The sequence below is a fragment of the Brachyhypopomus gauderio genome, chromosome 4, assembly GCF_052324685.1.
Source record: "Brachyhypopomus gauderio isolate BG-103 chromosome 4, BGAUD_0.2, whole genome shotgun sequence".
Taxonomy (NCBI): Eukaryota; Metazoa; Chordata; class Actinopteri; order Gymnotiformes; family Hypopomidae; genus Brachyhypopomus; species Brachyhypopomus gauderio.
The window spans coordinates 34,724,753-34,738,053 of record NC_135214.1 but is presented as its reverse complement, the minus strand read 5'-3'; the positions used below and the strand labels follow the sequence as shown (position 1 = coordinate 34,738,053).

At 47.8% G+C, this 13,301-nt stretch overlaps 1 protein-coding gene across 6 annotated transcripts in view; it reads right to left on the bottom strand.

The window, feature by feature from the left end:
• Positions 1 to 13,301, bottom strand: part of nfic (nuclear factor I/C) — a 107,697-nt gene that overhangs the window by 12,393 nt on the left and 82,003 nt on the right. For 5 of the 6 annotated variants that reach the window (XM_077004261.1, XM_077004260.1, XM_077004263.1 and 2 more), the window contains 2 exons: positions 10,495 to 10,654; positions 7,018 to 7,103 (listed from right to left, as the gene is read on the bottom strand). In XM_077004261.1, the coding sequence (XP_076860376.1) occupies positions 7,018 to 7,103; positions 10,495 to 10,654 (246 nt within the window). The remainder of the gene's footprint in view (positions 1 to 7,017; positions 7,104 to 10,494; positions 10,655 to 13,301) is intronic. The other variant, XM_077004264.1, reaches the window with a different exon arrangement.

Sequence of the window (13,301 nt, the reverse complement as noted above, 5' to 3'; positions counted from 1 at the left end):
TACGCCGCAACAAAACAAAAACCCTTCCCAAAAACAAAAGAGTAACTGACAGGAAGAGATAAGGTTGGTGGAAAACTTGAGATGGGCCAGACGTGGCGCAGGAGGTAGGAATAAGTAAAGGTAAAAGATAGAGACAAGAGAGGGCTAGAAAAAGCAAGAGTAAGGTGGCGAGACACCTTAGGAGCGAGACAAGAGAGAGAAGGCTGAGTACGAGACGGCATGAGACCAAAACGAATCAGCAATGATCTGTCTCCAAACGCTTCCTTATGAAGCCATGGCAACAGGTGAGACAGATCATTGCTGATTGCGCTGCTGGAGTCTAGGACTGGTTCGGGTTCCCCTAGCGGACGTGGACGGCACGGCATCCGAGCCAGCCCTGACACATTATACATTTTAGAAATATGTCTATACATATCTTCAGTGAAATAATAGCCTTATTTATAAATAAGTAATGTGTAATTACTGGAAAATCTACACTAAAAATTTAAAAACTATACATGACAGAAAATCTCTAAAAACTGATTCAAATTCAGCTTTCCCCTCAAAAACCTCTGAAGACTGAGCTACTACTTGCTGTTAATATGAACATCCACCATCAGTGCCTATTTTAATATTAACATTATTATTATTTTAAATTCATTTTCAAGAACTTGCATTAATCTTTTCTACCTGCAAACTTTTCCCAGTTTTATTGTCCATCCCACTAATTTGTAATGCACAAACCCCCTTTGGAAAACAGAGGCAAGTGGATTTACTACTGTGCATTAAAGCAAAATGATGTGCTAAGGATAAAATCTGGAGTCCAATGACTCCCCCGCTATCTCCCTTTATGGCCGGATAGCCGTCGTTTGTTCTGGAACTTTCAGTGCACGCCAGCTGCTAGAAAGCTTGTGGTGTCCCGTCCCACCCCCCTTCCCCACGTCCCGCCCCAACAGCAGTCCCGAGTCTGTCTGCCATGCAGGACAGGGCAGCCTGACAGACGGAGCTTCACGTCAGGAAAGACCCCACGCCAACTGAAATATTTAGATGGACATAAAAGCTCAAGGACTTTTTGGTGGTGACAGGTGGTTAAAGTTAAGAAACCACGAGTCTGATGAAAGGGTGTGTTCATGGTGCAGGAAGGGGTACGAGGGAGTAACATGACAATCTTTCACGTTATGTAAATACGGGAGTCTGTGGGCTAGTCTGCAAAGCGGACCTCTTCAAGAACAGATTGGGTTACCAAGGTTACCAAGGTTTTAGTAAAGAAACAAACTTGGGCGACGTATAAATTTTGGGGCAAAATAAATTAATAAAAGCAGATTGTGAGCATCGGAAGTGGCAGGTCAGAGACCAGGAAGGAGCAGGTATGAGAAGTCATTCCCATCTTAGGCCTGAGCAGTTGATGCCTGATGATTCGCACTCTGCACTCATCCCCATTGCCTTCATCGGGAGAATCTGACTGGCATCGATTAGCACGGCCTGTCGTGGATCTTTCCCTCCTTGCTTTCAAGTTCATCTTATGATTTCACGTCTGGTTTCCCATAACAACCAGACTGCTGTGGATGTGACATTCCTGGATGGGGCGTGAGGTCCCCTCTCTCATTCTCATTTACATCTACCTCTCTCATCTACATCTCCCTCTTTCGCCTACATCTCCCTCTCTCTCCTACATCTCCCTCTCTCGCCTACATCTCCCTCTCTCTCCTACATCTCCCTCTCTCGCCTACATCTCCCTCTCTCGCCTACATCTCCCTCTCTCATCTACATCTCCCTTTCTCGCCTACATCTCCCTCTCTCATCTACATCTCCCTCTTTCGCCTACATCTCCCTCTCTCTCCTACATCTCCCTCTCTCGCCTACATCTCCCTCTCTCGCCTACATCTCCCTCTCTCATCTACATCTCCCTCTCTCATCTACAGCTCCCTTTCTCATCTACATCTCCCTCTCTCGCCTACATCTCCCTTTCTCATCTACATCTCCCTCTCTCATCTACATCTCCCTCTCTCGCCTACATCTCCCTCTCTTATCTACATCTCCCTCTCTCATCTACAGCTCCCTTTCTCATCTACATCTCCCTCTCTCGCCTACATCTCCCTCTCTCATTTACATCTCCCTCTCTCATCTACATCTACCTCTCTCATCTACATCTCCCTCTTTCGCCTACATCTCCCTCTCTCTCCTACATCTCCCTCTCTCGCCTACATCTCCCTCTCTCATCTACATCTCCCTCTGTCATCCTCGCCTATATCTCCCTCTCTTATCTACATCTCCCTCTCTCATCCTCACCTACATCTCCCTCACTCATCTACATCTCCCTCTCTCGTCCTCGTCCTTTAGCCATTCGGTTTCTGTCCACACTAAAACCTCTGCACAGGCAAGATCACTAGCAAACTCACAAACACACACACCCACATTCCCTCACCATACACCCCCACTCACATCCCCCACCACATACAACAATGCACACACCCACTCCCACTCTCTTTCACACACACACACACACACACACACACACACACACACACACACACACACACACACACACACACACACTCCTGCCTCGTTAAAACCCTCCTGTGTCCCCTTGTTTAGTGGGGTGTACTTGTAGTCTTAATAAAGAAGATAGAACTGCAATGCGGAGGCACTGGTGCCCCCAGGGTGTGTGGGTGGAGGTAGTGGTGCATCCAGAACCCCACTGTCCAGCTCCACCTCCTGCACACCCCACCTCTCACTCTGACACTCCACACAGCCCCACACCAGACCTCCACGCGCCAGGCTCGGCAAAGGCCTTGGCACCTGGCACCACGCTAGCACACGACCACGGTGTTCTTCCCCAACACTTCATATGCCACTACTGTAAAAGCTTGTAGGTCTTGTTGAAATGGGAGCAGCACAGGAAGGTCTTGTGAGTCTCAGTGTTCCTCGGCTGTTTGCATGTTGAACAAATACATCTGGATTAACTCTGAAAGAACCAGTAGTTCAGCGTTCCTACATCTGCAGGTGGCACGTTGTAACAATGAGAGATTGACATGGTACAACACGAATGCAACAGCAAGGAAAGATCCAGATCAACAGGTCAGAGGACACCCTGAAACTGGGAACCAAGACCCAGTGAACCCCTGCACCAAGCTCAACACCAGAGCTGCAGACCAGAGAATCAAGATCATGGCTTAGATGGGTACTGGGTCATCGTAGACTTTAGTTTAGTTTAGTACCAGAAAACATCCTGGAAGATATGATTGCAGCACAATGGATGATCACTATTGTAACCACCACTGAGATCAATGAGCTAATATACACTTTAGCAAACATTGATACTTCACTACTTGGCTACGTGGTGAACATTGTCAAGGAACAGTCAAGGAACAGTATTGTTCGTGAAAGAGACTGGAGGAGCAGGTAAGGGGAACACAGCGCGAAGTTACCCAGTTATCAGAACAGCAAATTCGCATGATGAAGATACTTGAGAAGTACAAGCTGTCCATAACGGAGGCCTTGGAGACCAAGCAAAGATCAGTAGCTATGGCTGCCTGCTTGGAGTGGTACACATGAGAAATAGAACCAGGAGAACAAGCAGGACGTTCTCCCACAAGCCATCTAAAGGGTACCCTCTGTGGCAGGGTAACAACATGGTTGACACCTACTGAAGAAGCTGAATGCACCTATTTTAATGCCTGGCAGCACAAATTAAACTAGCTGCTAACAGATGGAACTCTTGTTAGCCTCAATGGCTAATTCCAAACCATAGACCTGAATCAGCGAGACCCCAACATAGGGACAGTTCCATCCAACTATTGGCCAATAACCTGCTTCTGCACATCTTGTCAGGTATCGTTGTAGTCAAGCTGAGCAGGCACATGGCTCTATACATGAGTGGGGCCCAGAAAGGCACTGGCAAGAGCCCAGGAGGAACCATGGATCCTGGAACACTCAACACGTCTCTAGGACCCTTCATCACAAACTCAATGGGGATGTAGAAGACGACTGTAGAGGCCAATGTCAGGCCAACAGCACAAGTCACTATCAATTGTGGAATTCACAAAGAAGGTGTCCTGTCCCCACTGCTGTTCTTGATCCCTCTCCGTTAAATCATCACCAAGAGTGGCTCTGGATGCCAGCTACAGAATGGTGAACCATCACCCACCTGCTCTACTTGAATGACATCAAGCTGTATGCCAGAAGTAAACAAGAAATCGACGAAATATTCCATCACTCCATGATATACTGCAACCTCATCAAAAAGTTGTTTGGACTGGATAAGTGTGGTCAGATGGTTCCAGTGAGAAGGGAGGTAGCTAGAACTGAGGGGATCATACTACCAGAAGGAAACACAACACATCTTGAGGGCAGCTACAATTATCTTGGAATCCCAAAGGCATATGGACATCATGAAGCGCCTGCAAGGCAATCAGCCACAGCCAAATACCTACAGAGAAGCAAATACTGATCGGGAAAACAGGATCTGGAGTATCAACACCTACTCTAGTCTTTAGATACCATGCTGGTATGATCAGCTGCCCAGAGAAGGTGGCAGAAGCCACAGATATCAAGACACCTGTAAACTCGTGCGCAAAGATGCCCCCGAGACGTTCCAGCACATCACAGTGGGATGCAAGATGCTAGCAGGCAGAACGCACATGGAACACCATAAACAAGGCGTTGATAGAGTATAGAGAAATATCTGTGCTGAAAATAGGCTGAATGTTCCAGGGTCAACGGTGAATCCATTAAAGTGGTGGAGAGCTAAGATCCTGTGGGACATGCAGATACAAACTGGCAAAATGGTATTAGCTAACCAGCCGACAGTGATGGCTAAGTTACCTTGAGAAAGTAATCCGATTACTGATTACTCCTTTTAAAAGTAACTTAGTTACGTTACATATTACTTGATTTTAAAAGTAACTACGTTAGATTACAAGTTACTTTAGTAGTTACATTCAGCAGCAAAATACATTTTTCCAATACTCACTTTATTGGAAGTGCATTTTTAACAGTAACAATGTATTGAAGCAGGTTCGGTAACCGAGGCAGAAACTGCTTAATCCAAAAATCCCGAGGAGGGAAACTTTATTGATAACGCAACCCTGGCGCGCGCAGTCGCCGCCCCCCAGTGTCACTTAAAGGGCAAGACTCGCCGTGAGGAGTAGGAGTCGCTACAGTATCTCCTGACATTACGTTTGTGTAGCTGCGCGGTATTATTTGTAAATTTATTTGTAAACGTAATACAAGCGAACTGGGGTGGGTTTCCCGAAACGTTCGTAGCGCCAAGTACTTCGTAACCTCGTATGAAACGTACGAGGTTAAGAAGTACTTAGCGCTACGAACGTTTCGGGAAACCCACCCCAGTTCAGTCAGACAGCTTGTGAAACGAAATACCATTACAATTTCAAGCATTTTAAAGTAGGCGACGTTAGTCAAAATTCCAGCACTTTTCAAACGTGGAACACAAAGCAACATTAAAATTCTTCAGGTAAATGTTCCTTCCCCTGTTTTTGAGGGGTGTTTCTTTACACTACCACACATCCTTACGGGAGGACACTGCACAGAATGACGTGTAAAACGCGCTCGCGCTCTCACAGGGTCACGCGCAGCGTGCGGAGTCGAGCGCTACGGTCAGAAGCAAAAGTAGAACTGAGCCAAGAAGAAAGCAAAAATATATATTTTACAAGGGAAAATATAAATAGTAACGCACAGTTATTTGGATAAGTAACTTTAATCTGATTACTGGACTGGAAATAGTAGCGCGTTATATTACTCGTTACCGAAAAAAGTGGTAAGATTAGAGTAACGCGTTACTGACATCACTGCCAGCAGAGTATAGCAATGATGATGAAGAGGGTCACGGTGACAGATATGGCAACATCATCAACAAAGAACATGAAAAAACTGAGAAATACCAAAATACCAAAACACGAGAGAAGTGCCGTCCAGGAGAGCACAGGCCTGGAAACAAGACCCTCAAGCTCGCAGAGGCCCGAGCATGAAGAAAAAGTAAAGATTTAGTACACACACACGTACATGCTCACACACACATATATATTTCAAAGCAAAGTGCTTCTGAAGATGGTGATGGGCCTCTTTTCAAAATATTCTGCTTTATTGGACATCTGGTGTACTACACTGAATTTTTTACTTCCACTACATCTTTAATTACAGTGCACTGCAGTTGCTCCCTGCGTTCTTCTTCAGACACACACACACACACACACACACACACACACACACACACACACACACACACACACACACACACACACACACACAGACACACACACACACACACACACAAATATAGGTGAGTGTGTGTGTGTATATATAAGATTCAGAAGAGCTTCAAAAGTTCTTCAAGAGTTCTTCACAAATTCTTCTATCTTATCTCTGAGGACAACTCTGTGTGTGCTTCTCTTGTGCACATGAAGACTGATGTCTGAGCAGTCAAGAACTGCTCATCTTCTCTGACCCAGTACTGTGAGCAGAGGTGCAGCATCACCGCGTCACACACACCTTGCCGAGACGCTAATGGCCCCACAGAGACACTCTGTATGGCAGGGAGTTACCTTGCTTACTATTGGCCACACTTCTGTTAATTAAAAAATGTCTAAAACAGAAAGTCTATGTTAAATAGTCATTTGAATGTAAATGTTTCAAATCTATAAACATAAATCTATTGTTTTTAGGCACTGAGAGTATAGTGGGAAGAATGAAATAGCTTATTTAAAACCTCTTAAAAACTGATGGGCAAAAGTGGGAGGCAGGAGGATTTTCGAACAGGAGGCATGAGATTCAGTGGGGTGTTGGAGGAAGACCCGGTGTGGGGTGTTGGATGAAGACCCAGTGTGGGGTGTTGGAGGAAGACCCAGTGTGGGGTGTTGGAGGAAGACCCGGTGTGGGGTGTTAAAGGAAGATCCGGTGTGGGGTGTTGGAGGAAGACCCGGTGTGGGGTGTTGGATGAAGACCCGGTGTGGGGTGTTGGAGGAAGACCCGGTGTGGGGTGTTGGAGGAAGACCCGGTGTGGAGAGGGGGTGGGTTCAGTACCTGAGCCTGATACAGACCAGCAGGGTCTCGAGAGCCAATTCCTACGAAGGAGCGGTTGGCAGGTGGTGTCCCGGGAGCAGAGTATGCTGAGAGAGACAGACAGAGCAAGAAAGAGGGGAGAGAGAGAGAGAGAGAAAGAGAGAGAGAGAGGGAGAGAGAGAGAATGAGGGAGAGAGAGAGAGAGAAGGAGAGGGGGAGAGAGGTTGAGAGAGAGAGAGAGAGGGAGAGAGAGAGAGAGTGATAAGGAAAAATCATTAGAACATGTGGACATCCTGAAGTTCCAGGTGATGGGGGAGTTACAGGTAAAGCTATAGTAGTATATAGTAGTATATAGTAGTATAGTAGTGGGCAGTATGTCTCAATCTTCTGAAGAGTGCGTAAGGACTGCAAATGACATGAACACGGTGTTACAGTTACTGGCCATTAACTTTCCCCCTACATAAGAATATTTAGTTATGCAAACCCTGCACTTCATTAATAAAAATAATGCCTTAATATCTTGTAATCTGAATTGATCGACCGAGCTGAGTAATTAAAAAAGCAGGTTGGTTTATCAGTGCCTGTCTCACAAAATACTAAACCTCCCTGGAAAAGCGCACAGACCTTTACAGAAACGCAGTGTGGCTGGCCATTACAGAAACGCCTTGGCTGCCCATTAAATCACACATTTACAGCATTTTCAATTTCTTAGGCTTTGCGAAAAAAACAATCACACACCCCTCCCCACCACCACCCACAAAAACCCAGAAACAGTAATTTTGCAGAATGCTAAAATCAACACATTCATTGGCATCAAGCTAACCTCATGGGGAATCCATAACTATTAAGTAACATCTTGGCTGAGCAGACAGACGGCCTGATCGTGTGTGTGTGTGAAGTAAGCAGGACACACACACGGCCAGCCACACGGTGAGCAGGACGCTGTCCCGCCTCCCCTCTGCACGTGGTCATGTAATGAGCCACAAGTTTTAGGGAAGAACTGATCCTAGATCAGGATCACTGCTGCAAGAAACAGTGATCCGGCGATTGCAGTGTGTTTCTAGAGCAATGTTATCCAAATACGAATCTTTTAGATATGAATCTAAAATGCAAATCCGGCCCAGGATTTTGTAATGCCTTGTAACTGATTAAATTATACATGCGTCTGGATGTCTAGTGTAAAGAGAGGGCGGGATGTCTCTACTGGGCCCTGGATGGCTGGGATCTGAACACAGCTGTCCTACAGAATGAGTCACACTTATTCACAACGTTTAGTCCCTTTGTCACAGCAGGGCCTGAAACTGTAAAGTTCTCAGAATTCACTCCTGCAGATGAAACTTTAAATGCAGAGATTATAGCTGCACACACAGTCTTGTAACTGTACAAAGGGTCTGGAACTGTACACACACACACACACACACACACACACACACACACACACACACACACACACACACACACACACACACACACACACACACACAGTTTGTAACTGTACACACAGTCTGGAACTGTACACACACAATCTGTAACTGTACACACAGTCTGCAACTGTACACACACACAGTGTGTAACTGCACATACACACAGTCTGTAACTGCACATGTACCCATGTAGAATTTGACACACCTCCTTACCCTGTTCATCACCTGTTCATGCTGACAACACCACTGCTGACCTAACAGTGTTTGGTCATGGCCAACACATAAGGCCACGCAAGGGTACTGAATGTCTTTCTTTCTAATATGCATCCCCAATCATGGGTGGATAGAAAGTTATCTTTTACCTAACTGGGCAAAAATTCCAAAAACATGCCAATAATACGCATAAGTACGTATATTAACACCAAAAGGATGCATAATAATATAAAAGGTATAAATATTAATATAAAAAGTATTAATATTAATTCTAAAGCACAAATATTAATAACAATGCATGCTGTGTGCTGCAGGGTGTGCCCAGTGAATGTTTTCATGTGTCTCCACCATCCTGGGCACAAAAAAATCTGTGTGTCACTTTAAAATTAAACCTTAAGCTAGCATGTGTTTTCGCTAGAAGCGAAAAAAAACATTTAATGGCATAATTTGAAGCGGCAGGTGAATCACTACAACAGAACTTTCCTTGACATTTGCGTCTGTGTTCTTGCCAGCCTGCATTATAGCAACTGCATGAGACATGAGGCAGATCTAATAAGAGGAGCAGATCACAACTCTGAGCCAACCACAAGCAGCTGTCAATCACATCATCAAAAGTGCCAGAACTCTGACTCACACGTATTTACATAATGCAAAATGGGGTTAAACGTTTCCATTAGCAATCTTAGCACATGGACGTCTGCTCTCTGGAACATAGCCTGTGTCTAGTTTTAGATACTTCATAATACAGTTACTGCTGATTCTTAGTCATGTTTAATTCAGGACTCTGCTTTGGAAACCGGAGCTGCATGTTTAAAGCCCAGAGCTCATAAATCCTACGTTGCCCAACAAAGACAAATGCAGCCGAGCTGCTGGCCTGAACTTGTGAGACTGTTGGGAAGCTTCTAGAAAGCTCTCCCTCATTCATACTGGTTCATCGGCATCATCAGTTCCTGTTCTAGATCATTTTAAAAGCTGCTGCCTTCATGAGAAGCATCAGGTTCTGGAGAACGCTGGGTGTGCACTGGTCTTAACCAGCAGGACTCCCCTACCTCACTCTTGACTCCCCTACCTCACTCAGGACTCCCCTACCTCACTCAGGACTCCCCTACCTCACTCAGGACTCTCCTACCTCACTCAGGACTCTCCTACCTCACTCAGGACTCTCCTCCCTCACTCAGGACTCCCCTACCTCACTCAGGACTCTCCTCCCTCACTCAGGACCCCCCTCCCTCACTCAGGACCCCCTACCTCACTCAGGACCCCCTTACCTCACTCAGGACCCCCTTACCTCACTCAGGACCCCCCTCCCTCACTCAGGACCCCCTTACCTCACTCAGGAACCCCCTTACCTCACTCAGGACCCCCCTACCTCACTCAGGACCCCCTTACCTCACTCAGGAACCCCCTTACCTCACTCAGGACCCCCCTACCTCACTCAGGACCCCCTCACCTCACTCAAGACCCCCCTCCCTCACTCACGACCCCCTCCCTCACTCACGACCTCCTTACCTCACTCAGGACCCCCCTCCCTCACTCACGACCCCCCTACCTCACTCAGGACCCCCCTAACTCACTCAGGACTCCCCTAGCTCACTCAGGACCCCCCTACCTCACTCAGGACTCCCCTAGCTCACTCAGGACCCCCTTACCTCACTCAGGAACCCCCTTACCTCACTCAGGACCCCATCCCTCACTCAGGACCCCCCTACCTCACTCAGGACTCCCCTAGCTCACTCAGGACCCCCCTCCCTCACACTGTCCCACGACCGGAGCTCAAGGCCTCAGAGATTACAGAACCGGCCAGGGCCGACTTACTGTGGGAGCAGTGACCCACTTACTGGGGGAGCAAAGACCCACTTACTGGGGGAGGTGGGCGAGCTGGAGGACGCGTCTGTGGAGGTGGTGCTGGGTTTGGAGTCTGGGGGCAACGTCAGGCGCGGCAGGCCCGGGGGAGGTGGGGGGGCCAGCATCTGAGAGGAGAGGTAGTGAGGGGCAACCTTCAACTGACCACTGCCGTTCAGCTGCAGGAGAAAGAGAGAGTAAGAGTCAGGCAGCACCAGCACCATGGCAGCGGCCACGGCCAACACCTACAAACACAACCAGCTGCTCTCTCTCTCTCTCTCCATCTCCCTCTCCCTCTCCCCCTCTCCCTCTCCCCCCTCCTCCCTCTTTCTCTTCTGTTCCTCTCACTAGTTTTCTGTTGGAAATGCATTCACTTTCCACTGACGTTCCAAGTTTCAGAGTTTGTCTCTTTGTCTTCCAGTGCCGCTGGATCAGGTTGAGGCCGTGTTGGACGGGGTTACCGAGCTGCAGAATGTTTTGTAATCTGAGCTTCTTTTAAGGTCTATATGAAACTAAACCCCCCTGGCCCCTCCCTTAGTCGCACTTTCTCTCTCCATCAGCAGTTATATGAGAGAAATGAAGTTATGCTCTGGCAAACAGCCCTATCCACTGCTCCCTTTCTCTCTCTCTCTCTCTCTCTCTCTCTCGCTCTCTCTCTCTATCAATCCATCTTTAGGACTGCACACTCACTCTTACTGCACAATAGTTGCTGGGTGAGTCAGCGTGGCATTGTGGGTCGGCATGCCTGTCCTTTGCGAGTGGTTGGCTGCAGTCGCACTGCAGTAGGGGGAATTTCAATGAGTCTGCAGAAAGGTCCAAGCCTGTGTGCCACAGGGCAAGTCTGACGCCTCTCTCTCTCTCTCTCTCTCTCTCTCTCTCTCTCTCTCTCTCTCTCTCTCTCTCTCTCTCTCTCTCTCCTTCTCTTATTCCTTCCCTTTGCCAGCATCAGCAAAGTCACCAGGCCAGGAATCTCCCTTTTCAAATGTGCACTTCCTGCTCTCACACCCACGCATTGTCTCGGTGATATCTCTCTCACTGATGTCTCTCTTTGTGATCTCTTTCTGATCTCACTTTCTGATCTCTCTCTCTGCGATCTCTCTCTGGTCTCTCTCTCTATGACCCCCCCCCCCCCCCCCCCCCGTCCTCTCTCGCTAACCTTTCCTGATCTCATGTGTGTAGTTGGTCCTAAAGGGTGAGTCCTAAAAGGCATGTCTTAAAGGGCGTGTCCTAAAGGGCGTGTCTTAAAGGGCATGTCTTAAAGGGCGTGTCCTCAAGAGCGAAACCCTAAGGACGTGTCCTAAAGGGCGAGACCATAAGGGCGTGTCCTCAAGAGCGAGACCCTAAGGGCGTGCCCTAAAGGGCGAGACCCTAAGGGCGTGTCCTAAAGAGTGAGACTCTAAGGGCGTGTCCTCAAGAGCAAGACCCTAAGGACGTGTCCTCAAGAGCGAGACCATAAGGCCGTGTCCTAAAGGGCGTGTCCTCAAGCGCGAGACCCAAAGGGCGTGTCCTCAAGAGCGAGACCATAAGGGCGTGTCCTCAAGAGCGAGACCCTAAGGGCGTGTCCTCAAGAGCGAGACCATAAGGGCGTGTCCTAAAGGGCGTGTCCTCAAGCGCGAGACCCTAAGGGCGTGTCCTCAAGAGCGAGACCATAAGGGCGTGTCCTCAAGAGCGAGACCCTAAGGGCGTGCCCTAAAGGGCGAGACCCTAAGGGCGTGTCCTAAAGGGTGAGACTCTAAGGGCGTGTCCTCAAGAGCAAGACCCTAAGGACGTGTCCTCAAGAGCGAGACCATAAGGGCGTGTCCTAAAGGGCGTGTCCTCAAGCGCGAGACCCTAAGGGCGTGTCCTCAAGAGCGAGACCATAAGGGCGTGTCCTCAAGAGCGAGACCCTAAGGGCGTGTCCTTTGTGGACAGCCACTGCTCTCCTCTCTCTGCCACACTGTCCCATCTAGTTCTGCTCAAAACCTCACCAGAGCACTGGAGTTGCATGACTTCCTGTAAAACAGAGGGAACTGTCACCCTACTGGACACCAGAACTCATACTGGACACCAGAACTCATACTGGATACCAGAACTCACACTGGACACCAGAACTCACACTGGACCCCAGAACCGATACCGCAGGAAGCCAGTGAAGGAATGAGAGGATCAGGCAAAGTGCAGATCTGAGGTCAGATCACTGCTACATAAACACATTATTAAGCAACAAAACCTGATTCTAGGCCAAATGTGAACGGTGTAAAAATGTTCAGATATTTAACACACATTTAAATGCTACTGTCAGGGAATAGAGAAATATATATGCTGAGAGTCAGTGTGTGTGTGTGTGTGTGTGTGTGTGTGTGTGTGTGTGTGTGTGTGTATGAGTATGTCTAAGGTGCATTTATATGTGTGTATATCACTCATTTTGACTTGTTTGAGTGTGGATATGTGTAGTATGTGGGTGTGGGGAGTATATTTGTGTGTATGTGTGAAGACTCCTCTCAGTGTGTGTGTGTGGGTGTATGTGTGTGTGTGCATGTGTGTGAGAGAGAGTGTGGGCATGTGTATGGTGTATTTTTGTGTGTGTGTGTGTGTGTGTGTGGGTACATGTACGGTGTATTTGTGTGTGTGTGTTTGTGTGTGTGTGTGTGTGTGTGTGTGTGTGTGTGTGTGTGTGTGCGCATGCGTGCGTGTGTGTGTGTGTTGTGTGTGTACATGTACGGTGTATTTGTGTGTGTGTTTGTGTGTGTGTGTATGTGTGCGTGCGTGCATGCGTGTGTGTGTGTGTTGTGTGTGTGTGGGTACATGTACGGTGTATTTGTGTGTGTATTTGTGTGTGTGTGTGTG